Source organism: Brachionichthys hirsutus, unplaced genomic scaffold (assembly GCF_040956055.1).
Source record: "Brachionichthys hirsutus isolate HB-005 unplaced genomic scaffold, CSIRO-AGI_Bhir_v1 contig_881, whole genome shotgun sequence".
Taxonomy (NCBI): Eukaryota; Metazoa; Chordata; class Actinopteri; order Lophiiformes; family Brachionichthyidae; genus Brachionichthys; species Brachionichthys hirsutus.
This window is the reverse complement of record NW_027180400.1, coordinates 129,157-155,161: the sequence shown is the minus strand read 5'-3', so window position 1 is coordinate 155,161 and position 26,005 is coordinate 129,157. Positions and strand designations below refer to the sequence as shown.

At 44.8% G+C, this 26,005-nt stretch overlaps 3 protein-coding genes across 3 annotated transcripts; 2 read left to right on the top strand and 1 right to left on the bottom strand.

The window, feature by feature from the left end:
- The first annotated feature begins 11,644 nt into the window (after positions 1 to 11,644).
- Positions 11,645 to 12,721, top strand: LOC137914654 (urotensin-2 receptor-like). The gene has a single exon (XM_068758167.1). It carries the CDS (start codon positions 11,645 to 11,647, stop codon positions 12,719 to 12,721), a length of 1,077 nt encoding a protein of 358 aa, XP_068614268.1.
- Positions 12,722 to 15,105: 2,384 nt separating this feature from the next.
- On the bottom strand, positions 15,106 to 22,468 carry LOC137914663 (2-oxoglutarate and iron-dependent oxygenase domain-containing protein 3-like). Its single transcript, XM_068758179.1, has 9 exons — positions 22,401 to 22,468; positions 21,545 to 21,768; positions 20,574 to 20,649; positions 20,441 to 20,483; positions 19,578 to 19,642; positions 19,082 to 19,138; positions 18,312 to 18,465; positions 17,478 to 17,601; positions 15,106 to 15,652 (listed from the first exon to the last, which is right to left on the bottom strand). Exons 1-9 carry the CDS (start codon positions 22,466 to 22,468, stop codon positions 15,516 to 15,518), a joined length of 948 nt encoding a protein of 315 aa, XP_068614280.1. The 3' UTR covers positions 15,106 to 15,515.
- Positions 22,469 to 22,751: 283 nt separating this feature from the next.
- Positions 22,752 to 25,614, top strand: LOC137914651 (hexosaminidase D-like). Its single transcript, XM_068758165.1, is given in 12 exon segments — positions 22,752 to 22,826; positions 22,907 to 22,998; positions 23,067 to 23,182; positions 23,269 to 23,356; positions 23,427 to 23,591; positions 23,669 to 23,852; positions 24,074 to 24,145; positions 24,229 to 24,427; positions 24,594 to 24,772; positions 24,846 to 24,939; positions 25,272 to 25,361; positions 25,443 to 25,614. Coding segments are annotated over 11 exon segments (1,446 nt in total). The 5' UTR covers positions 22,752 to 22,826; positions 22,907 to 22,911.
- The last annotated feature ends 391 nt before the right edge of the window (positions 25,615 to 26,005 follow it).

Below are 26,005 nucleotides of genomic sequence, written 5' to 3'. Positions count from 1 at the left end.
TACTGTGTGACTGTACTTGTACTCTAACATTCTATCTAATAAATATATTCATCATCATCATCTGGAAACTATGTTAAGTTCTGGAGGATTCCAGCGACAATATGGCTGAAATTCATACAGTGAAATGTGCCGAAAATGTGGTGAAGAGGAGGGTCACTGGGAATTATTCTGGCATCCTGACTTAGTTTTATCAGTTATTGTGTAAAGATGAACCGCACTCCACCTGGCTGCACTCATTAGAGCGCACCTGACTAAGCCACTAACTTTAAAACGTGGAATATGACTATTTGGACAGATCGATCCAGAAGGGTGGCATCCCAGGCTTCTCTGAATCGTCCCACAGGTGGGTTCAGCCAGATGATCTGGGAAACCAATGCAAGTGAAGCAGGCAATCAATCATCAAGCGCTCATTAAACTTGCACTGGAGAAGCAACACGAGAGGAATGATCACACCGCATGTGTGGGCAAAGTGGATTCTAAAGATACTTGGAAAACTTTCCTTGATTGGTGGGGATTAAGTGCAAGCTGAGCAAGTCAAGAAGGAAGGATGAGGAGGTGCCACTCAATCGGAAGCCCCACAAGCTGACTCACGGGGCGGAGGCGGGATTCAGGCAAAACAGAGGACTTCATCGAAAAATCTGTTCACTAATCCAAAAGTTTAGTTTGTTCAATACTAAATGACCAGATTTAGGCAGAATTACAGAGAAGTAAGACGGAGGCAGCATCAGAAAACAGTCGTAGGTCAAAATCCAAGAAGTCAAAAAACATACAAAAGCAAACGAACAGTCAGAGTACAAACAGCGTGGTATAAATATCCAGTTAAATCAGAAACAAGGTGTGTGGCAGAATGAGCAGACTCGTCGCTGATTGGCTGACAGACAGGGCTTGAAGGAGACAAGCCACCTTTGACTCAACTCAAAATGCATTTTTTGGCTGCCATGGTAGGGGTGTAGAGAGAGGAACAGGAACAAATAATTAATGATTATTTTGGTGATGATCCAGAAGAGATCCTGGAATCTGGCACAGTTGTGTAGAGCGAGGACTTCTATCTCACCATCCAGATTGGATACACTTGCGTTTCGGCCGAGTGTGCATTTAATAATAGAGATGCCTTCAGCTCGTGACAGCAGTGTCACAGAATGATATATTGGAATCCGACCAGACATATTGCAGTTTTCAATATGTGATTTTTTTAATTTTTTTTGCAGTGCGATGCACATGACGGAAGGGTGCACCTTTAAAGTCTTCATTCATTATGGGTTTACTAATGCAGGTCCAGACATCCACCTAATCCCCACTGATCTCTTTCTCCATGAAAAACAAGTGTTTTATTTCCTCCTTATTATCTGTCTTTCCCTCATGCTCATGCACACATGCATTTGCACTGGCTGTAAAGCGTGGAGCCTGTCAGCGTGGAGAATACCTCAGTTCAGGCTGCCTTCCACGGATTTGATCATGCGTGCTTGAACAGACACAGAGTGCAATCGATCAAATGTCACTTTTACTGGTGCAGAAAAGACGTGTCCTACTGGCATTTACTTAAAAGTCAACACATTATTTTACATTAGGTGCACATTGTCATCACAGGTTAAGGGGCTCAAATTGAAATACCGGAGGAGGCATATATTATATTTTTCTGGAATAATTTAAAACAGGTTGCTCCATGGGAGTGGCAATGTTAATTAATTGTCACGCATTCTGCATCAGTATTAGCATAAATCAGCAAATTGCTCACATACCGTAACTGTACATGATGTGAAACTGCAGCAGCACCTCAAGGGTAAAACCTTTATTTGACAGACATAAGAAGGAGTTGTCTTTTGCACTGAGCAGATAAGTTGAACAATGTTATGAACCTGTATTTTGACTCATTTTGTGTTTCTGTTGCCGCTTTCCCTCTGCTCATGTCCTTCAGATGTGGCTGATAACGAACCAGCAGGATCCCAACGAGCCACACCTGAAAACCAATCAGCTACTCCGTAAGACCCAACTCTCCCCTCCGCTGCCTGCCAGATGACGCTTGTTCCAGCACGCATTCAGAACTGTTCCTTCAATCCAGAAGAGATCCTAGACACAGTCGTGCAGGGTGGGGACGTCGATCTCCGAACAAATTTCATCCAGATCAGATCCAGAATAAAGTCAGTAAAAAATATTTAATTTTAACATTGAAACCCCCATTTAAATAAAATCAGTTACAAATACACAAACTCTGATTCACCTTTACTTTTAATGGTTGGTGTTGAAGATATATAAGAACAATTTAGAACATTTTGGTGATGATCCAGATCAACCATGAGGATGTCTCCTTTATTTTAATATTTCACAAAGGGACCTCTCTGACAACAAGGTTAGCCATAGTGGCAATTCAAATCAATTGAAAAGCTGTCCTTTCAATTGGAACTTCCCTCCAAGCTAGCAGTTGGAACACCGAGAGAATAGCAACGGCCCACATTGAATTCAATTACGTTACGGTGTTGAGCTAACGGTGCAGAATCGATACGAGCTCATTCAGTCATTCAGAGAAAATATTAGACAACTCAATCACTCAAAGGATTCCGGGTTTAAGAGCTTCCCGATCAGGAAGCAAAACATGTTTGCATCCATCCATTTCATTTGCATTTTTTATGAGGCTTCGGTAGAAGCATGACATTCAGCTGCACAATCAAAGGGCTGTGCAAAGTGCATGTTTTTATTGCTTGTTTACTGCTTCCACCAGCATGGATTAGATTAATTCTCATATTTGCAGTATTTTCTCTGATACAGAGATCAGCACAGCCGCTGCAGATAAAGGGCCTGATCATGAAGTCATTTTTAGGGCAATTAGAAAGAAGAAATTAAAATCCACTTCTAATAACAGACTCGCAATATTAGTGTAATTACTGTAATTTTCAATATTAATATGCGATATCGTATCAGTTAGGGCTGATGAATGATTACTTGAATGTGAGACCTTATGGATAATAATTGGTCGGCTTTAACGAGGAGCTAAACCTTTATCAAGCTCTGATAATAACAGTAGTTAGAGGTAAAGGTCCATCTAAATGGAGTTCAGTTCAGGTCTACTGTATTACGTGCCGTCATTTCATGAGAAGAGGATGTTTCGTAAATGGTCCCGGAGTGTCGTAATTATTGCCCACAAAGATTAGCGCGCACACAGACACACACACAGTGAGGAAGAACAGGTATGATCTCAGCTGTGTCCGTTTGATGATTGCTTGTCTTCAGCAGGATTACACAAAAATTACAGATTTGCACTAAATTTGGTGGAAATCTGTATTTGGTGGATCGAGATTATTATTAAAGATAATAATCTGTTCCAGATAAAGTGGGTGCGTTCATAGTGGGTCCATTTCTAATGGATTGATACATTGGTCTTGGTTTAAACTATCTGCTATATTTAGGAGGCTTGTATCTATGAGTGTGTGAAGTTTTGTGCGGACCCAAATAAATAGCTTGATCCATCAGACTTGACTTTAGGGCTCCGGTTGAGTTGTGCAATCTACGAGCAATTCTATTTCGGAATTGAAACATTTCTGGAGCTCCATACAATCATTAAACGTGAAGCATCGCCACGAATGATTTGCCCTCGTCTGCCTGCTCAGAATGTGTGTGATTCTCTCTATCCTGACGGATTAGCTCTTAACCTCTCTTTCACCTGAGCACCAGGTGACCCGACACTCCCTGGGGGTCATAGCTCCACGCTGACTGCACCAGATTATTGGTTCTGCCTTGTTCATGCTTTTTTTCATTTTGATGAACCATCCACATCCTTGCTGAATTACTAGAAAGCTGCACAGGTGATTTAATTCTTAAACTTGATAAATATTCTGGGGCGCACCCTGCCTTTTGTCCATAGCAAGCTGGGATAGGCTCCAGCAGACCATTGACCCACAAAGAGCAGAGAGACACCATTCTTCTGGTGAACAATAAAAACATTTTCTACCATTTGCTCTAATATGAATCAAGTAAATACTATCAGTTTACCTCAACACCACTATTCAGATATATTTATGTACATCTCAAAGTGTTTTTCCACGCAGGAAAAAAGGATCAGGAACCTTTAGATCCCAGCGGAGGAAAAAGTGCCTCAGGACAGAGAGCAACGCCTGCGTGACAAAAGCTCCGAAAGCATTACAAAAGTTCTTAATCAATGTTTGATTGATGTCTCAGTGACCAAAAATGTCTTTTGTTTTATGGCGTGAATGAAGGACGTGAACTCAAATATGTTTTCTTGACAACTAAATGAAAATCAGGTGATAATATTAACAGACATAAATGTGCTGCCACTACAGCCAATTAAATTGCGTTGGGTTAAATACGTTACTTAGTGAACAGCATGCCAGTCACCAGCTGCTTCCCCGCCCGCCCCCCAAGGATGCAGCTGAGGTGCAGCAGCCTCTCCTGCAGTGACAAGGTTGAAGCAATCTTCCTTCCATGCACTCAAAAACACAGACAATAGAGTCCATTGGACAGATGTTTAAGCCAGAGGTGTCCCTAATGACAACTGAACCCATGGCCTCGTCTGCGAGACCTCCGCCCTTGTTCCATCTGTGCATCCCAGTTGGTGAATTTTAATTTGAACAGACTTCCTCAAAATATAATCTGCTTTATTCTACTTTATAGCTCTGCTCCGTTATATCTGATAGAGGGAATCGTTGTGCTTTCCTTGTTAGCTCAAGGACTGTTCTTCATCTTTTACGAATGCTATAATTTCATAATAAAAGCAATTTCATATTAGCATATAACTAAGGAGTGAAGGTGTCAGTCAAATGCATGGAGTGTGTGGGGATGCAACAACTAGCAACAACAACAACAACAACAACTAAGGCTCAGGAAAAAGAAGAAAAGAATCATTTGCACATAAAATTGCGTCGGTAAAGGGAAATATGCTTCATAAAATGTTATGAGAAGTAAGTAGAGGTATTGATCAATCTTTCTATTGTGTCAAGAGGTTTAATTTTTTTGTTTTAATTTATTAATATGCATTTCTGTACAAAGTTATAGAAATATACATGTTTTTGTTCTGAAACAAAAACATGTATATGTACGTATATTATATATTATACGAATGCTCAATTTCCTGTTGTCTTCTGTTACGGTAATTGAGACGTAATCTCTAACGCAGGGACACCTTGCATGCGTCGGATAGGAAGATACTTAGGTTGGTTCGCAATGCCTATATACTCCTGAAGGTTCAGCTCTGACCTCATTAAAATTTGCAATTTCATGCCTTGCCACCTATCTGAACAAATAACTTTCTTTGAATTAGATGCTCACAACCACATGAAATGTTCCATGTAGCTCTACCAGTGGATTTATGAGGAGATGTTATTCATTTGTGAAGCTGCGCCGCCGCCCCCTCTGTCCATATGTCAGACAGGGGAGACTCACTTATCATCTCTGCTGCTGGGGGATCACTGTAGGTATCTGATTGATATTCTCCACGTTAACGATGTGTTATTTCAGCCGTGTGCATCCCACTTGAAACTAATCAGTGAATCAGAATGTTCTTTAGAATAACATTGGCCACCGCTGACTTCATTTGCATTTGCAGACAAATGGAGTTGCTCAAAGCAAAGAGGTTTGAGATACGGTGGTAACAGGAGGTCCGCGTGGAAAGGACCACCGAGCTGTCCGTCAGCCGTGAAATATACTCCGGGTGTATAAAAGGAAACGGGAGATGACACTGGTTTAATCAATGTGACACCTAAAGTAGATGAATAACTTAGGGAAGTGCAATCTCTTTGCAGAGAGGTGGACATGCTGTAGATGAATTTGCACCATAAACTTCAGATCATTTAAATAGTCACACTTTCAGCATGGGTCGGCGTGCCAAACAGGGATCCATTTGCATATTACTGAAAAACGTTCCTCTGCTGCAGAGCCTCGCCGTTTATCAAAGCCCCTGCAGTTTCAACCTGAACCTATCAAACCACCACAAGTCTGTTGGGTCTGTTTCACTTTTCTATTGTCGACTCTTTTAAAACACCAAGAAACAAAGTCATCTGGTTTGTGTGAAGGACTCAAAATGCTTAGCTACGTTCTGTTTCTCTGTTTTAATTGTGCTCCCGAAATATTCTCATGATTATTCTCCTCATTTATGTAGGCAGAAATGATCATTGTCCAAACTGCAGTAACCAACCCTCACAAAACATTAGCATATACAAGTATTGTATTAATTAACGACTATTTTCAACATCTGCATTTGATAGAAACTAACGTTTTCTTCCACTGTGGTGAATGTGGTGAGCTCTGTGGGAGATCTCTCAGCTCGAAGGATTGCAGTGTAATTCAAGACTCCATCCGACCGTTCTCTCCATGAGCGCCGTCATCTTCTCCAAACTGCCGTGAAGCGTCAATCACTCGTCCAAAAACAGCCCTGCGGCCACCTACAGGGAATCAGTTCATTACTATATTAGTGTAGAAGTCTGATATTCACAGAGGAGCTCCGCAAGACCGCCCCTAGCCAAGGACTTCATTATTATGGCCTTGCCTTTACTTATAAATGAAGTCTTTGTCTAGGATCTCCGCAAGGACTTATAAGTGAAGGCAAGGCCGTAATAATGTTTGATGAATTAAACATCCTTATTTGCTTTCTACAGTTTGTAAAGAATACTGCTATTATATTTTTAATATGACCTGTTAACTGCTGTCAATCAAAAGGAGAATAAGCTACTCTGTAGCGTTCGTAAGTTTGTAAATCTGATTGTGGTGAAATCAGTGGCTCGCCGCACGTCGCTGACCCTAACCCGTGTAAAATGATTAAGGTAAAAACATTCAACTCCTTTTCATGAGCCTTTAACATTGTTCATGCTATTTTTTTCAGATTTGACACAAATAAGTAAAACAACGGTTAAAACTGGCATCTAGTTTTTGGCGGTGAAACAATGATGTCAGATCACATCTGGTTCAGCTCAGCCGGTGGCTGATTGATCAAATGCATCAATCCTGGTACGTTTTTGCAACACAAAGGAAACATCAAGACAACAGACCAATTAGGCACAATCAAGTGAGAATAAATGCACTGCCGTGCTGCAGGTGAGCCACCGGGCCGAATTAACTCCAGAGATGATTATTGATTTTACACAATGGAGCCTACATCCTGTTGATGTTCACAGAACAGCTGAATTTGCTAAATATCAGCCATTTAAACCACATGCCGCTCATTGTCACCCATTGGGGGGGCTGTTTTTAAACTACTTAAAGGAATGTCATCTCAAGCGGGCCCTCTGTGTTTGTTTGTACTGTTGAACTTCATTAGCAGTTCAGCACACAAAGTTAGTTTATTATCTTCTATTTTTTCATTCTTATATTATGTTTCAGCATTTTCACGACTTCATAGTACAAGTTCTGGAATTTGAATTGTGTACCATGTGTATTGAGAAGGTTCCGTCCCACAAGGGGAAATGAGAAGTTGAGTCGGGTCAAGCAGAGCCAGAAATACGGCTTTAGACCCAATGTACCGTAGGCCCGGTAAAAACCAAACCACTGGCAGTTGTTTAAAGAGCTTCTCCAGTCACCCAAAGGTCCACGCCTAATCTCTAGCAGCTGGATTTGATTTTTGTATTTGAAGTTTCCTTTCTGCAGGTGAAGCTTGGATTTGCATCTGAATAATTCTGAGGCAACTAAAAACAGGATAATCAACTAACCAGCATACAATTGTAGACATATGAATTTTCTAAAAACATCAGATTGCATGAAAAAAGACTGATCTTTAAACATAATCATAATGTATTTACGCTACAGCTGGGGATTTACAATCAAAAAAACCTGCTGAGCAAAGCACTGACTAAAGAGCTGCTATATAAAACTATAAATGCTAATAAGGATATCTGGGGAGAGACAGGTCCAGGTTCAGATGGACCTGCAGACTGAGACAAAGAGGGACCAACAGAGGGAGGGAGAGAGAGAGAGCACACAACTACAGGGAAGAGAGAGAGATCAGCGACGCATATTTCTGCAATGTGAATAACCGGATAGAGAGGGAATAATAACCGGACGGAGACATTTTGTTTCCAACTGTGTTAAATACTCTGTCAAACAGCAGATGTTGTCACTGCTCCCAAATTTAGCAGAAGCAGTAGACAGCAAGTCATTTACTGCTCTCCAGCTGTTTCTACCGCATCCTCCAGAATGTTCTCATTGAGAAGAAACTCTTTTATATAATTACACAACTATAAACTATAAAAGACGCTTCCTTCCTCCACTTTTCACTTCTTGCATAGTAACATGAAAGGAGACTCTGGCCTTCACTGACGACGTCACTTCTGCTCAGACACAGATACATTCTGTGCAAAGAAATCCTTTTCTGCGTTTCTTTTTCTTTGCCACTGACAATTGTTTTATCTTTTCCCTTATTCCCTCTTCAATTTCCACTCCTCCTTTTGTTCCGTCCCTTTTTCTTTGTGACTTCTCACCCCGACTCCCATGATTTGCCTTCTCTTTACATTCATATAACGTGCTTTCAGACCTCTTCATTCAAGGCCATGCCTGGAAAAAGAGTTACTTACTTTCCTACAGGGGTCAGGCTCTTTTTTTTTATTATTATTAGGTTCAACTATTCCACATGTAGAGGAACACGTGTACACAAGTAAGCATAAATGATGTCGTCCTCTAATGCTTTCAGGAATAAATAACAAAGGCAGCAATTCCCACGCAAGCCAAGGTCAACCGCCACACATTCTTCTTCTCCATTAAAGTAGCCGGGAGGCTGATTGAGTTGTGACTGATCTATTTCCAAATGGAATTGAATTGTAGAAAGGTTTGAAGCAGACACCAACAGAAAGGGCAACATGGTGGCGCAGCAGGTGGCGCTCTTGCCTCACATCCGGGGCCTTTCTGTGCAGAGTTTACATGCTCTCCCAGTGTCTGCGTGGGTTCTCCGCCTCCCTCCCACCACCAAAAACATGCAGCTTCGGTGAATCTTTTACTCCAAAAACTGCCCATAGGTATGAGAGTGGGCCTGTGTGGTGCCACCTTCTGTGTTGACCTGCGATGAACCAGTGACTTGTCCAGGGTGTACCCCGCCTCTCACCCGTAGCCAGCTGGGATAGGCCGCGGTGTAAACCCAGTCATTGCCCCTGATGCTAAGATGGCGCAGCCAGATCAGCGTTGGCTTCGGGTGACTGGATGGACATTAAAACTGGCTTCTCTTCAGTCTCGACTTTTCTGTCCATCAATAATCTGGAATGGATGACCGTTCCTCACGGCAGCATTTTTTCATTCCTGCGTTTTAGACGAAGGAACGCTGCTATTGCACTAAATAATACAAATGGCATTCATGGTGTTCTCATCAGAATTGCATCACACTATTTATGTGCACAGCTGAGACATTTGAAATCCACGAGAATCAACACAACACTCAAAAACAACGCAGCTTTGACAGAGATGACAGAGGGCGGGAGGGAAATGGTCACACACTGAAAAACAAGGATGAGGCAAAGTAATGAAGATGTGGAAAAACCTTCAAAGCAACTCCAGTCACCATAGCTTGATTGAACAATTCAAATTTGGTTGCCTTTTTGCAGGTATGCTGCCAAGCATGTCAGAAACATGAAGGGAATTTCTCCACCGTGTTATAGAAAGACTCCAACAATAAACATCGAATAAATGCTGCCTTTCAGGAGCTTGTTTCTCGGTGTGTTTCTCTCCCTCCCTTCTCTTGCTATTCACTCACCATCAGATATCACACTGGATTGTAGTGATTATTTTTGCTCGTTTTTTTCTTGTGGCGCCTTTGTTCTTCTAGGAGGTCAACATGAGGAAGAGTGCACAATGGAGGAAAACTCTGAGCGGCTCGGTTGACCTCCTGGAGTCACGTCTTTTATTTTTGACGTGTATGAAATATGGAATATTGATCCGTTCGCCCGAGAAGGAGCGCTCCTCTTCTTTTCTCCATTATGTCCCTTTCAAAAGGGTTTTTCAAGTGGGTTAGGGTGAAGGTTAGGTTCAACTTCACTCACTTTGAGGGTCTCGGGACCGCCTGTGTCATGCACGGTGTAAAGATTGTAAAGTTGGGTCTATATAAATGCAAATGCCTCGCCTTGAGTCTGAAACCAGACATAGATCAGGGAGTTTGTATTGCAAGATGTTCGCCTCGTCTGCTGCTTCCATCTTTCCATCTTTCCCATTAGCTGCAGCACATAAGGCAAGAACAACAGGACTATTTGGGGGGGGGGGTTGTTATCTGCTATAATCCAAATGTATCTGTGTGCAGAACCGCATGAGATGATGGGGAATCAATGATGTACCTGGGCTGGCGCCGCAAGCAGCAATTGTCAGCCGTGTCCTGAGGCATGGTGCACTCATTTATCGTGTGAGTACACGTGTGTGTATTCCATTTACAGCCCCAGCTGAAGACGACCCAGCCCCAGCTGGGACGCCTGCGCTTTGACGTCGCAGCGCCCCGGAGGATCTTTTGAGAAAGGACGCTGCCGTGTCGTGCGTGATCACAGAGATCGGTCGCATGTGCATGCGTACGTCTGATGAGACCAACAATGTCTGAGAAAGATTGTTGGCTCATGATTGCAGTGCGAACACGTTTCTCATCAATTCGCAAAGCGGCGGGGTGACGAGGGAGTCCATGGAGAAAAACTACGACCCCGTGAGGGGTCGCCACAGCAACCCAACCTTCTCCACTTGACCCTGTCCTTTGCATCATCCTCCCCAACACCAGCCACTCTCATGTCCTCCCTCACTACGTCCATGTATCTTCTCCTGGGTCGTCCTCTAGCCCTGTCCTTTGCATCGTCCTCCCCAACACCAGCCACTCTCATGTCCTCCCTCACTACCTCCATGTATCTGATAAAAACATGTATACATCCCTTTCTCTCCCCCATAGTCTTGTGCTCTCTCTCCCTCTGTTTGTTCCTCTCTCTGTCTCTGTCTGCAGGTCCTTCTGTTCGTGGTGCTGCAGAACTTGGAGCTGTGGCCCTCAACACGGATGCCCATATCGCTGGCATTAGCATTTATAGTTTTATAGATCTTGTTTTTGTCTGCTCCTGCTCTGTCTCTCTATCACTTCCCTATCCATCTCCTTGTTTTTGACTCTCCTCCTACCTCTCTCTTTCTCTTTCTCTCTCTCTCTCTCTCTCTCTCTCAACCCATGCACCGAGGTTTAACAGGTTTCTGCCTGTTAAAGGGAAGTTTTTCCTTGCCTCCTGTAAAGTGCCTTGAGATAACTTCATGTTGTGATCTGGCGTTATATAAATAAAACTGAATTGAATTGAATTAATTCTGCTGACTGATTATTCAAGAGTTCAGGTGAGTTGTGTTTTTTACTCTGCATGGGATTCATGCTCCGAGTTCTCACACACTCATTCACTTTGAACTAACTAACTAATTCACTGATTAATAATTAACGATCAAACAATCGGTAACTAAGTTTTGATATATATTAATATACTCTGGCTCTGCGGCATCCTCTCCTCTCTTTATTTCTCCTACCCTTTGAATGGAGCTGAAAACTCTTTACATTTGCCCCACGATGAAATGTATTTATGATTAAAACATCTCCAGCGTGACGTCAGGACCATGCACGGAGCGGCGGGCTGCGCGTCGGATGAGCAGGACGCAACCTGCGCCCGGCGCGCATCTTCCCAAACTTCTCGCGCGCAGCAGGAGCGGAGCGCGGAGGAGACGCGCGATGAACAACCACTCTGCCGGTCTGGATGTGCGTCCGCCGCGCGCCGCGGACCCGGAGCTCGTCGTCACCTCGACTTTCGGGACTCTTCTCTCGCTCGTCTACGTCATCGGGGTGTCGGGGAACGTTTACACGCTGGTGGTGATGCGCCACTCCATGCGCTTCGCCACCTCCATGCACGTGTCCATCGTGAACCTGGCGGTGGCGGACCTGCTCTACCTGTCCACCATCCCCTTCGTGGTGTCCACCTACTTCCTGAAGGACTGGTACTTCGGGGACGTGGGCTGCCGCGTCCTGCTCAGCCTGGACCTGCTCACCATGCACGCGAGCATCTTCACGCTCACGGTCATGTGCACGGAGCGCTACCTGGCCGTCACCAAGCCGCTGGACACGGTGACGCGCTCCAAGGGTTACCGCAAAGCGCTGGCGTGGGGCGTCTGGATGCTGTCCCTGGTGCTCGCCGTGCCCATGATGGTCATGGTCGCGCAGACCAGCAAGCGCGTGCCCGGCGGGGGGGTGAAGAGGATGTGCGCCCCCACCTGGGCGCCCCTGGCGTATAAAGTGTACGTGACGGTGCTGTTCGGCACCAGCATCATGGCTCCGGGGCTCGTCATCGGTTACCTGTACGTCAGGTTGGCGCGCACGTATTTGGAGTCCCAGAATAACTGCGCGTTCCGCCGAGGAGGGCGCGTCCCTGCGCGCTCGCCCAAGCAGAGGGTGCTGCTCATGATCTTCGCCATCGTGCTGCTCTTCTGGGTCTGCTTCCTGCCCTTCTGGATCTGGCAGCTGCTGCCGCTGTACCGCGCCGAGCCCCTGCGCCTGGCCGCGCGCACGCACACCTGTATCAACTACCTGGTGGCGAGCCTCACCTACAGCAACAGCTGCATTAACCCTTTCCTCTACACGCTCCTCACCAAGAACTACCGGGAGTACCTGAAGAACAGGCACAGGAGCTTCTACAGGTACACGTCCTCCTTCCGGCAGCGGCCGCCCAGCCTCCACTCGTGGGGGAAGTCTGCGTCCTCCAGCAATCAGTTCGAGTTCAACTCCGAGACGCTGGTCATGGGGACATGGAGGTGATGCACGAGCCACGTGGAGGAGGATGGATGGCGGGGGGGTCTCTCCATTACGCACAGGGGTCATTCTGGGCTATTGGTGACATTTCAGTGTGCGAACCTTTGTGAAAGAAATAATGATTTTTTTTTGTGTGTGTGTTTTTAACATTGTATCAGTTAAATGACATATTGAACCTTCAGGTACTTGTATTGGTAGAGCTCAAGCACTTAAATAAAATAAAAAAATAGGATTAAGAAATGAACTGTGAAAGTTTATAAACCCAACAGGGTGGAATTATTTTAACTAAATTAGTCATTGCTCTATGAAAGAGCAAACTTATCTATCTGTCTCTCCAGACTTAAACGGTACTTTAGTCTGTAGATCAAACATGCTTTGGAATTTTTTTCAAATGTGGTTTACTTTCTTCATAAATTAGACTAACAGGGTGGAAATTTAAGAGTAGGACATACAGACTAACACCATAAAACTGGCAAAAAAAAAAAAGGCAACAGATTGTTGATGCTCACTTTGCTCCTTGTATTTCCCTCCTAACGAGAGATTACACTTCCTGAATGCTCGTTCATGGGAATTGTCATTTTCTTTCGTTCAGAAGGCTAAAAACCACAAACTAACAGGGTGGAACGCAATTTCAAGGACACTCAATGAATTCAATACAAATAATAAATAACATGAATATATCCATTTATATATATTTATAATTAAAGAGCTTTTAACTTGAACTACACAATAATAAAGACATATTTGTACTTATTTATAATTATATTGCAAATGTTTCTCATGGAAACTGTAAATTTGCTTTGGGGACATCATGAAATGGCATGTATGTGCCTAAAAAGGTCATTAGAATTACATTGTAAAAATGTATTGCATGCATTATTTTGTGTTAATGTTATAAAGAAGACCTCAATCTATAATAAAAGCATTTCATTTAAACATGTGATTTATTTTAAGTGCGATATTTAGAGTTATTTCCTGGGGACGGAAAAGTCACCAAGAGCCAGGAGTGACCCGCAGGCCGGTGCGCGCCGGTGAGCAGCCAGTTCATTTCTCTGCAGGATTCTTTTCTGGCAACACTTTCCAAGACGTAATTCATTGATTTCTGGTGAAGAGGCAACCCTTTCATGATTCATCACATCCTTGATTGCTTTCTAAGACCCTCTGAGATGCAGTCTGACTCTCCTTGACTTCCTCGTCCTCAGGAAGAAACTCATTCTCATTCTCATTCTCATTGTCACAATGGTGCAACAACTGTCACGACTTGGATAACAACAAATAAGATTGTGTTTCCAAATATGACCAGCAATGTGCGTCATCTTATGTTGTATGGCCAGATTGATGTCAGGAGGACCTGGACACAAAAAAAAGAAAAGCAAGAACATGCATCCTTGCTGACCTTCACTAGAAAAGAAGCAGGTATCTCAGACCCCCAGCAGCTCCGTGCTGCTGAGGACAACTCTTTGGTAGCGAGATTCGATATGTTTAAACACACACACACACATTAGATTGTCCTTAAGTTGCTTCTGTATTAAAGAGGGGACTCAAAAATCAAGTTGTAATTTTACCTGTGATTTGTAAAGACAATGTCCACATTCCTTTTACAATCTCAGCAAAACATGTTTCATATTACTCTGCTTTCCCCGGGTCTCCTCTCCTCCTGCAAAGTCACCACTAAGATGATGATAATGAATAAAAGTATTTATAAAATTCTTACACTGTACTACTTCACTGTTATTGATATGTCAACTGTGGGTTACTAGCAATAGACATTGGTTCTCTGCTCATTGACTTTGTCTCATTTGCTGCTGGATTCTGTCCAACATTACGACCACCTGACTTCAGTCTCTTTGATCCCACCTGTGGCACCAACACGGAAAGTCGACTCTCACATTGCCGGTTTTCTTCAGGATCCAGATCTGTGACTTCTGAGGATAAATCAAATTTGATCAGCCTCTGATGTGTGATAAATCTTGTGACGTCATCATTTTTTGATGTTGCCCATGAAGTTAGCAACAAACAAAAAAAGCTCTGGGGTCTCCAGTCCGTTCTCGGTACAGATGTTCCTGCTATTCTCGCTTGGTTGCCTGCCAGCATCTTGTACCCTGATGGATTTCAGGCTTCAAACCACTAATCTATGAAGCAGAGATGATAGTGAGAAGCGGTTTGTTCTGAGCAGTTGGGTGAAGGCAAGCACGGCGACGTCTTCAGCGATGAATTGAGCAGAGTGCCTACCTGGAAAAAGGACGATTCTAATAGTGATGAGTGAAGATTCACACGTGCATTCTGATAACGTCGTGAAAATGGAATAATCACGTGGCTACCGAAGTGTGCCGAGTTCTTAATGATCATATCTTTGCAGACAGAAGACACTCTGAATGTCTAGAATGAGCCAAAGATACTGGGTGGCCTTTTTATTTCAGTGTTCAGTCAGCACCAGCCACAGTGAAGACAATTCTAACACACTTGAAAGAGTAATCGCTCCTGATCAAAGAGAAGGTTCTTCTTAGAAGACAAAGTGATTTAACAGATTTATGGATTTACTTAAAATTAACAGTTCTTATTTAAATGAAAAAAACAAAAAACACAAACGCGTAGAGAGCACACCCTTCAGCCATTGGTAAAAAATACTTTTATTAAGACCGCTCCTCAGGCGAGCGGCTGAATGTCCGTCTGTCATGTTACCAGCGTTACGAGTAGAACTCCCATACGTGATTGGCTATCTCCATTGCGTGTCTCCTCTGCACCCCCCTCCTCTGTTACGGGGCCCGTTCCACCCGGCCGGCCGTGCCCCCGGAGTTCTTCAGGGCAGCGATGGGTCGGCGATGGCGTGCTCCGGGTCGCAGGTAAAGGACACGGTGAGGGAATAGCGCGTCCCCCATGTCACCCTCTCAACGCGGTGGAGGTTCTCCGAGCCGGAGGAGAAGAAAGACACTCGGCCTGGGCGACAAAAAAAGGAGAGTGGGCGATGAATTAAGAGAAGACTGATTTAAAGGAGCAGTTCAACAGCAGCGTCCCGTCTCAGGTTGTTAAAGATGGCGGCTTAACCCCTGCTGGCTCCTGGGAGTGGCAGATGTGTCCTTTTCACTCTGTCCCTCAACTGCTCTATATATCTGCTATCCCTCCATCTATTTTATATAAATGCCTTTTGTATCTAGGCCCTACGCCCCCCCCCACCAATAAATAAATAAATAAATAAATAAAACAAGCAACTGAATAAGCCAAAAATGAGTTTCAAACCTTTAGGGTCCCTAAATAAAAGCAAGTGTCAACTTCCTTTGTTGTTGTATTCTGTGCCCTGAGGAAGGCCATAAAGAGGAGGAGGTTGTTTTTTTAAAGGGCTGGTGATGATGGACAAATGGTGAGATAAAGAGAATGTGGGAAAAGCATCAGAGGACAAAATGAAAGAAGGGACGATGTGACGAGAGACAGCAGAGGATGCTTTGATGTCAGATAAGAAAAGGTGGAAGTAACGATATCAGGAAACGATAACGCCTCGAGAGGTTTTGACCTGAAACCCTTCAAGGGATGGGTCGTTGCCCCAGCCTTCAGAACAGCACCATGTTGGGTAACCAACATATTCATATTTGGTTAGCTATCGCTAGCATGGTTAGCAATAGCTCCCAGACGGTGTCACACCTCCACTTTGATACAAGCCTCTGATGCTGGTCTGGTATGCATTGATATTTTTTGCGTAATCCTATAGTTTGATTGGACGTGTAGTAAACTTGCATTATTTATCACAATAAAATAGAATAATGTGTCTTATAATAAGACACATGCCGAGGGTAAGAGGGTGCTGCACTCTTGTTGCCTGGCTTTCAATCAATCAGATACATTTATTGATCAAATGCTATCCTATTGCCCGATTACTGATTGAGCTAGCTTGTGTGCCAAATGGCATCGATGTCAACAGCTGCAACAAATCTAGCATGTTCTTGTGTCGCAAAGATGTGTCCCTTTGTCCCCTATATTTGTACATCTTTCCCCCCGTGTGTGTGTTTTCTGGAACATGAAGGAGCTATTGAACTCATTCTGTAGATTCCACGTAAACTCAGGTATTGTATTTTATCAAATGTTTTTTTTTTGCACAACAAAGTTTAAAATATCCCTTTCACTGCTTTACCCAGATTGCATTCGGGTGTTTTCCTGCATCCGTCTTTTAGTGGCAGCCTGTCAGAACATCAGCATTGACGGCACACGTGGGTTTTCTATTCATAGATCTCTGTTGCACTTTCACACACAAACGCATCACGCGTTTCTCACATACACACTTTACTTGGGCAGAATGGACACATTTTTTTGTTTCATATTCTTGGGGAAGTACAACTTTATGCGAGTGTGAGTCAAAGCGGAACACTTTAAAGTAGCTCAAGCTAAAAAAAGGTAGCAAGGCCGTATTAAGAGGCGCCACCATTGTATTTCCTATGAGATCAAGATGTTATTATGAGTTCTACCGTTAAACCAATTAAAGCTTAATCCCCTGTGCTGCTAATTGCCCTCTTATAGAGGATTACACCCACTTTGCTACTCATTTAGATTTCTAAAGCCACCCTCATATTCGCTAATGCAGCTCAGTACAGCGGTTCATATTTTAAGCAGGGATGTATCACTTATATTGAAGTATGGCTGTGTAAAGACAACCGCTCGGGTTCCCCGGCGTTCCTCACAGGCTGCGTCGCAAATACCAGGCTTTAAAGGAGCTAAAGCGTCCTCACTAGCACTCTGTGACGCTAGGGGTCTTCACTAGCTGGTAGTTAGTTACCTGCTCGTGGCTCCACGGTCCGGTTACCATTTTGGTCCATGAAGATGAATCTCCCACCAGTGAAGTCGGTTCCATAATCAGACAGGTACAGGAGGGAGGTGTAGTCAAAAGAGCCATAAGTCACCTAACGGAGAGGGAGGAAGACAGCGGCGAGATTTATGACCCTGTAAAGAGATACTGGTGCTGAAGTTAGCTCTACAGCCATTCCAGCGGCTCCGGGGTGCTAAATGCTAAATGCATGCTAAAAGGCATGATCTGTTAGTCTAACAAAACTCACCCGACTTCCCATCAGGGTGGGGTTGAGTCATTTTCTCAGTTAGCAGATATAAATTGAGTTTCACAAGTGACAGAAATATGTATCCTGCGGTCGGCAGTCAGGGTTGCTAACACTAAACGGCATCGTTCTAAAAATCAAACTCTCTGAAATAGTTACTTAATATTCTTTAAAGTTCTCAGATCATTTCTCCCCAGACAAGCGTCTATTAAAAACTCGCCTCAAAGGTTTCTTACAATGAGCAACTTTGATGCCTCTAACAATAAAAAATAAACAACAACAATAAAAGCAGTGACAGAAAAGAATGCGAAAAAATTAAGAGTTAAAGTCGCTGCAGCCGGATGTTAGAACCGAAGTGAGCAGCAGGTGCTGGCGAGCTTGTTAAAGTCAAAGTCAGGAGACAATCTGAACCCGTTTCCTCCATCAGGCCAATCTCTGTGAGGGGGACCCTGAGCGAGATCAACAAACAGACGTGGCTGGCGAGGATTCCACCGGCTATGAGAGACGCCCCAATGCAACTGCAGTTCATAAATGTAGAATGAGGCGCCGCCGTTTGTTACCTTATCTACGTGCGGGTGCCAGTACTCGTCGTGCTGGGTCTTGGCTGCTGTGCTGTTGATTCTGGAGAAGAATGTGGGCTTCGTGAGGTACATCAGAGTCACGTCCAACCCGAATGTCTCGGCAACGACTGCCTGGATTCGCTCACGTACGGCTCTGGCGATGAAACACAGATCGGTCGTCTTTACTCGAGGAGGTTAGGATAATAATAATAACTGAGGATAGTGACGTGTGCAGCACACTGCCAGTAGTTTGTGGCAATAATCAGACTTTTATTTCGGTACTCCTGTTCTTCTTGCTGCATCTAAAAGGTCATTATAAGCTTCTTCAAATAGAAGTGGTGTAATTTATTTTAGATTTATTGTTAGTTTGCATCGGTGGTGTAAAATCATTTTATTTTTGTTTTTCTAATGTTACTTTGCATCAATTGAGTTACTGAATATTGGTTTTATTTTTATTTGTATTGTTAATTGTCGATGATTTATGTACTAAGGACTTAACGGAAAAACAAGACTGCAAGGGCTTTCTTGAAATGCTCCTCTTAGACAGGATGTTTGACTTTATTCGTACTGTAATACATGTTACTGTGTGACTGTACTTGTACTCTAACATACTATCTAATACATATATTCATCTTCATATATATTCAAAGGCAATAAAAGCAAAGGGTTTACGCAAGGGAAAATGTTCTTCTGTTACTTTGCACGAAGCACAATTTAGGTATCGCGTGCCATAAACCATGGCTGCCTTCTAATCACAGTTCCTTATTCACCTGTAAAGCTGGAAATCCTCCTCTGTGAACACTTCCCCGACCTGATCCCCAAAGTACCTGCAGCGGAATTACAGACAGACAGGTTGGGCTGTAGACGAGACCGATCGGAGACATCGGAGCGCAGACACAGAAACAGCAGCTGGAGGGGGGCATGGATGATGAGCGCTGTACGGTAGGTTGCAGCATTACCCAGAGAGGCATAACATCTAGCCATCCAAAAACAACAGATCATAAACACCCGACTGCTTCACACGGGGGCCAAAAGAGGGAAACGTGAACAGGTGGGGGAGGAGTGAGAGGAGCAGATGATAAATGGGGGACATATGGGTGACTGAACCTGGAGAAGATGGCTCACCTAAAGCAGCATAAAGATTGATGCCGACTTCCATATTTGGTGAATGCATTTCTGCAAACTAAACAAATTATGGAAGGCGCCATGGAAGCATGAGCGTCAACTCCGAGATGGATGAACAAGGGACAAGGTTAACTTTCCCACCTGTAGATGTTGACAAACTGTTTCCCCATGGACAGGGCTCCAGAGTGCAGGTCCAGTATGGAAGCCTGCAAGGAAAACAGGAATTAGTGCCAAAGACAAACCGGTCGTATAATGAATGCTGCCTGGGGATGTAACTGCACGGATATTATCGTTTCAACATTTCTGTTGTTCCCGCCGAGCCCTTTTTAAGACATTCTCTCCTCCGGGACACTCGAGTTTTACAAAAAAATCAAACAACAAGTCCTTCCGCTGCTTCCTCTCCTGTCACTCAAGCACTCTCAAAGCGTCCCTTTATGGAATGAGAATGTGACTCATCCCGGTGGGCCACTGCTTATTGTGCCAGACTGCCCCCTACTGCCGATAGAAGCCCATTACAGCCAGGAATCTGCATTAAACCAGAACACGAACTGTGCCTCTAAAATATGGACAAGCATAAGTAGCTCAGGTTTGTTTGCTGAGGCGACGCCTGGCGGGACGAGCCGGAAGGAAGAAGGAAACTACAAGATCCGCCAGGGTGCAGCTCGGTAGATAGATCTGATGGGTTCACATTACTCAGTTATTGCCTGTCGATTAAAGACTGACGAAATAACTGGCTGCAGGATTTTAAAGCTGCGTCTTGAATACTGATTTGGGCGAAGTTTAACTCATTGTAAGAAACTAAGGCAGGATAGAGATGCCCCTCACTACTGGGGGAAACTCCACTCGTGCTGATGATGACAGACCAGCAGCTCCATCGCAGGTGAATGTGAGGATAACTTTAACGATATAAAAATCAAAGAAGCCAACGAGATGCACGTCTTCAGGGTATAAATCATGGAAAGTGATGCAGGAATAGGATGGGAAAGGAGGTGTGATATACTCACTCCTCCCTCCGAGCCAGCCAATGCGAGTCCTCTCTCTGCCAGCCTGCGTCGGAGACACACGCCGGTTGAACTTAGAGGCAGCGAACAGGGAAACAGCCAGAGAAGGCGAGAAGGGATGAGACAAAGCCTTTACCTCCTGAGGAGCTGCGCTTCCTCCCTCGTCACCACGCCATCTGTGACTGCACGACGACACGTCTGAGGCGTGCACCCTGGGGGGGGGGGGGGGGGCGTTACAGTTAGAGATATGATATCAAGATTAAATGGTGCAATAAGCTCTGGTCGCCATAGCAGACAGGAAAAGTGCAAAACAAGGTTTATGAATCGAGTCTGTGCTCATGACAGCAAACAATTCGTTTGGCCTATTCCGATTTTTATTATTATTCTGTCACTGATAGCTTCAAAGCATTTTCAACTCCATTTGGAAACTTGGAAGCGCAGAGTCAATGCAGAGGGGGAGGGACGGAGAAGGGGGGGGGAGTGAAAATACAGTGGAACCTCGGTTCGCCAACATGTTCGTAAACCGAAACTATATTTCACATAAGAAATAATAGAAACGCGATGAATCCGTTCCTACGCACCAGATAAATGCACATTTACACGCCTACAGTGACATTAATATGTAACTGCGTGTAACAGAAAACACATAAAAGTGTAAACAGTAGGTAAAACAAAAGCACGATACACAATTCTGTATTTACACACCGTTGTGGCTGCAGTGTCAGGAGGGAGGAGGGCTCCTCCTTTGAAAGGGAGTCCTCCTCCATAAAGTGACTGGGTAACTGTCCTAGTTTTTATGTTATCCTTCTCTTTAGCTCAGTTTTCTTAAGAAAAGTTACAATCGTTGATTTCTCCATCCCGTGCTGCAGCGAGATCCCAGAGACGGACGCCGTTTTCATATTTGGCGATTATTTCCTTCTTCAATTCAACAGTTGTTCTGACTACTTTACTTTGATCTTTTCCAATAATATTTCTGCTGCCTTTCTTTGGATCCATGACGAAGAGCTAAAGAGGCACAAAGCGAAAAAACGACGTTTCTTTTCTCCTCTGGCAGGTCGACTCAAACTGAACCTACCCGTTAGACTCCGGGGGGGGGGGGGGGCTCACCTGCGTAGCGTTTGTAGTTGTCGTAGTCTTCAGAGCACTGAACGGCGTAGACTCTGGGCTGCGATGAGACCAGCTCGCCTCGACTGACCAGGGTTTCTGTGACGTCGCTGTCCAGAGAGCTCACGTAGAACCAGGTCAGCCAGCACACAGACAGAGTGAAGAGGAGCCACGCCAGGGGCCATCGGGACCCCCGCCATACAGATCCCTGCCGCAGAGCATTACCCCTGAGCAGCACACAGCGAAGGACTGGCTGTAAATGTTTTATCAATAACACACTTCAATAGTCGCTTGTTAGTAAAGCAATAAAGTGATAAATGGTTCGAAGGTCAAGCATCAACGCAAACGCAGAATAACTGAGCTGAATAGTGACTTTGTAATAAAATAGAAGTGACAAAAATATTCTCAAAGGCGTCCTCAATGCTCACATAAAAGGCTCATCTGATCTGGAATAATAAGTTATTCATTAACATAAGACTCAGCGAGAAGCACACTGACATGTAATAATGGAGGTAGATAGAGATAGAGATGGATAGATGAGAGATAGATGATAAATAGACAGATAAATAGATGATAGATAGGTAGACAAATAGAGGTAGATAGACAGATAGACAGGTAGATAGATACACATATTACGTTATTGGTTTAATTCAGTGTGTTACTGCGGATCGATCACTCCTCGTTGTACCGATGTGTGGAGGTAACCGTCCACAGTGGACACTTTGGACCTGCAGCGTCAATCACGTCACTTTAACCATGTTCTGGATCACATCCGCGTGGATTTGTGCGGTGACATCACCCGGAACAAGTGCAGCCCCCCCTCCCCCCGCCGCACATTCACAAGAGTACATCATTTTACCTTTTAATCTTCTTCTCTATCTCTGTTGAATTCGAACCCTTCGCATTTCTTATTCGCAGTAGCGCCATTTCGACTCGAACCCGCGACGGCTCCTATTCCACAAGCCGCGCCATCGGCTTGTCTCGCGCGCTGAGCCGAGCCGCTTTACTTCCGGGTTGTCGCGTATCGGCCCAGCCATTGGTTCATCCATTGCTTTTCCTGTTCAGACCAGGTTAATCGATGACCTATACTGTGTGTGCTGTTATTTCATCCATTGCTCTTCCTGTTCAGACCAGGTTAATCGATAACTTATACTGTCTGTATTGTTATTGCATCGTGAGGATTGGGAGCGGAAAAGGCGATTCGTGCCGGAATACAAGTAACCTGTCTCAAGCTCTGCGTCCCCGCACTGTCCCCCAGTCTGATTCCTGCTTTGTCCCTGTTCAGGTGAGTCAGACGTATCTATTGTTCACGCACAAAGAGTCGCGCACCTTCTGAATAATATCATTGTCGATATGCGGCGCTAGGCGGAATGGCATGTCCACCATGGCCTAAAGGGAAGAAATTAGTCCACCTGGATCTGAAAGGGGCCCCCCCGCGGCTGGACTACCTCCACAGGGTGAGAGCTCGACAGCGTCATCGGTCGTGTCGTGGTCAACGCTCTGATTTTCCGTTTTCTCTCCTCAGCTGATTGAGCTGTTCTCCCAGCTGGGAGTGGATGGGCTGCTGGTGGAATATGAGGACATGTTTCCTTATGAGGGGGAGCTGAAGCTGCTGCGGGCCGCGGCACAGCCATCTTACAGGTGCAGTGTGTCTCATAAACACGGCTCCCCCCCTGATTTATGGGCACGGTGTAATTCATTCTGTTTGCTGTACGCTCCACTCGCAGCCAAGAGGAGCTGCTGTCCATGCAGAAATGTGCCAAATCTAAGGGCATAGAGATCATCCCGCTTGTGCAGACCTTTGGTCACATGGAGGTGAGGAGCGCATCCCGTTTAGGATTGTCCATTGGCTCTATGACCTGCCCTTGTCCCCTTTCTGTCTCAGTTTGTCCTGAAGCATCGGTCCATGTGGAGCCTGAGAGAGGTGCCCTACTGTGTTGGCACTCTGAACCCCCACAAGGCGGAGGGGGTGCGGTTGGTGATGGAGATGCTGAGGCAGGTGGTGAAGCTGCACCCGGGCCTGAACACGCTGCACATTGGAGCCGACGAGGTAAGGACTGCCCTTCCGTTGAGTTACTGTCGAAGTGATCGTCTATTCTCTGCTGTCCTCGTCTCCGTCACCTCAAGGTGTACATCCTTGGCGAGGGGGAGGAGTCCAAACTGTGGCTGGCCGCTCCTGGACGTACGGTGGAGCAGCTTTTCTTGAGTCACGTGACCAAGGTGGCCAAGGCCATAAAGGAGGCGTGGCCTCACATGACTATCATAATGTGGGATGATATGATGAGAGGCATGAACCACGACATGCTGAAAGGTGAGGGATGGATGGATAGCGTGTATAAACACACACACACACACACACACGCTTGCTTATTTCAGAATACAGAATGTGTAAAATCGTAAAGAGATTACAGATTGAGATTAACTAAACGCAAATAAACGCATATTTTTCTTCTCTGAAACTAATGCATGTATGAAAGTTACTTGTAATAATCTACCTCACAGCTTTACAGACTCTCCTCACTCATGTTACAGCTAGCGGTCTAGTGGGACTCGTCCAGCCCATGTTGTGGGATTATAACCCCAATCTGGATGTGGAGAAAACCGGTAGGAACGGCTTTCTGCATTATCGGATCATTTCAGCACACACAGGATTTTTGCTAGTCATGTATATTGACTGTCTTGCCCAGTGTCTCTGCTGGAGAAGTACTGCAGCGCCAGTATGTCAGAGCTCTGGGTTGCCAGCTCCTTTAAGGGATCCACCAGTGTGTATAACTGTGTGCCCAGCACCCAGAGGCACGTGGATAATCACTTGCAGTGGCTGAAGGTGTCTGCTTCTCTATCTCCTGGCGTAAAACTGCAGGGCATCGCACTCACCGGCTGGCAAAAGTAAGTGGAGTATTTGTCTAAAGTGTTGTTGCTATTTTGCAGGACTTTTTTTTTTTGAATGCAGGACTTTATGTGTGAATGTGTCGTGCTTTCCATCGAGCACCTCGGACAGCACGGCAGATCAGAGCACAGGGCTTTCTACGTGATCCACTCTGTCCCCCATCAGGTACGACCATCTGTCCGTGCTGTGTGAGCTGATGCCCGTGGCTCTTCCATCACTGGTAGCCTGTCTTCAGACCCTCAAGTATGGCCATTTCAACACGGAGGCTCAAAACAAGGTAGCCGAGACACTGGGCATCTCCTCGGTGGAGGTGGAGGCCATGGAGAGGTGAGATTCAACGCTGTGTTGTGAACCACGCTAATAGCTGTAGGTGAAGGGGGGGTTTGTTTCCTGTGACCCGCAGGACGTCTGCAGGAGAGTCACTGTTCCCTGGAAGGAGGCTGGCTGAATTCATCGTGGAGCTGAATTCACTGCTGAACTCGGATGACATCCGCTTGTTTGAGAATGACATGTGAGTCACGGACAGGGATCCTGAATTGCTTGTGCTCTCCCACCAAAGAGCCAGTTGAATCAGTTCATGTACAGTGTAGGTACAGCCAGTAGCAACCTAGCATAGCATTAGCCTCTCTAGTGGTGGAGCTGGTGGTGCAGCTCTGTTTTTGCTCGTCTCCCTGACTGACACATGGAGCAGGGAGCGAATCATTCACTGTAAGAGACGTGTTTACATCCAAGTCTTTGCATGAAATCCAATAAAAGTATTTTTATTTTGCAGAAGTAGACAGATTGTTATTGCTTGGCGTCTGTGTACAGCTATTATAAAACTCTCTCCCCGCACTGCCGTAGGTTCGTAAGAGGATGGTTCAGCCCTTACCACCGGCAGAGGAAGCTGGTAACCCCTCTCATCACGATGCAGATTCACAGCCAGGCATTAACGTAAGTCTTGTGTCTCGTCTTTCTTCAAAAACACCTGTTCAGCCTTTTAGAGGAACACCCCAGTGCCCTTGTCCCCCTCAGATTCTTAACCACATTGCAACAGAAGGTGGATGCGTTGAGGGAGGAGATGGTGCGTCTTTACCCAGATTCAACAGCCCAGGAGTGGATAGAAGAGCATGTGAGCCCTGTGGTGGCCCCTTTACAGAGGATAACCGAGAACATCAGAGCCTGTGTGAAGGAGATGGTGCCGTAGAACATTTAATTAACTCGGAATGAAACTGCTTTTTGGATCAATTCAAAAATGAAGTGTTTTAATGTCTAATTAATACAAACCTTGACCATGTTAATGGAACTAATGAGGGAAATACCGTCTCTGTATTTATCTATAAAACAACTTCATATATCCTGCATATGTATCAAAGTAATAAAACCAGCCAACGAAAAAGGTTTCTCATTTCCTTTGCAGCAAAGCAGAAATCAGACGTTCCCAAACCCAAACATGGCAAAATAACCATGAGTTAAATACCAAAATGTTTGCCTGAGATTAAAAAACAAACAAACAGAACCTTAAGTAGCATTTCACACACAATCTCGTGCACTCTTAGAGCCATGAGAATCTTTCATGGTTGATTACAGCTTGTGCA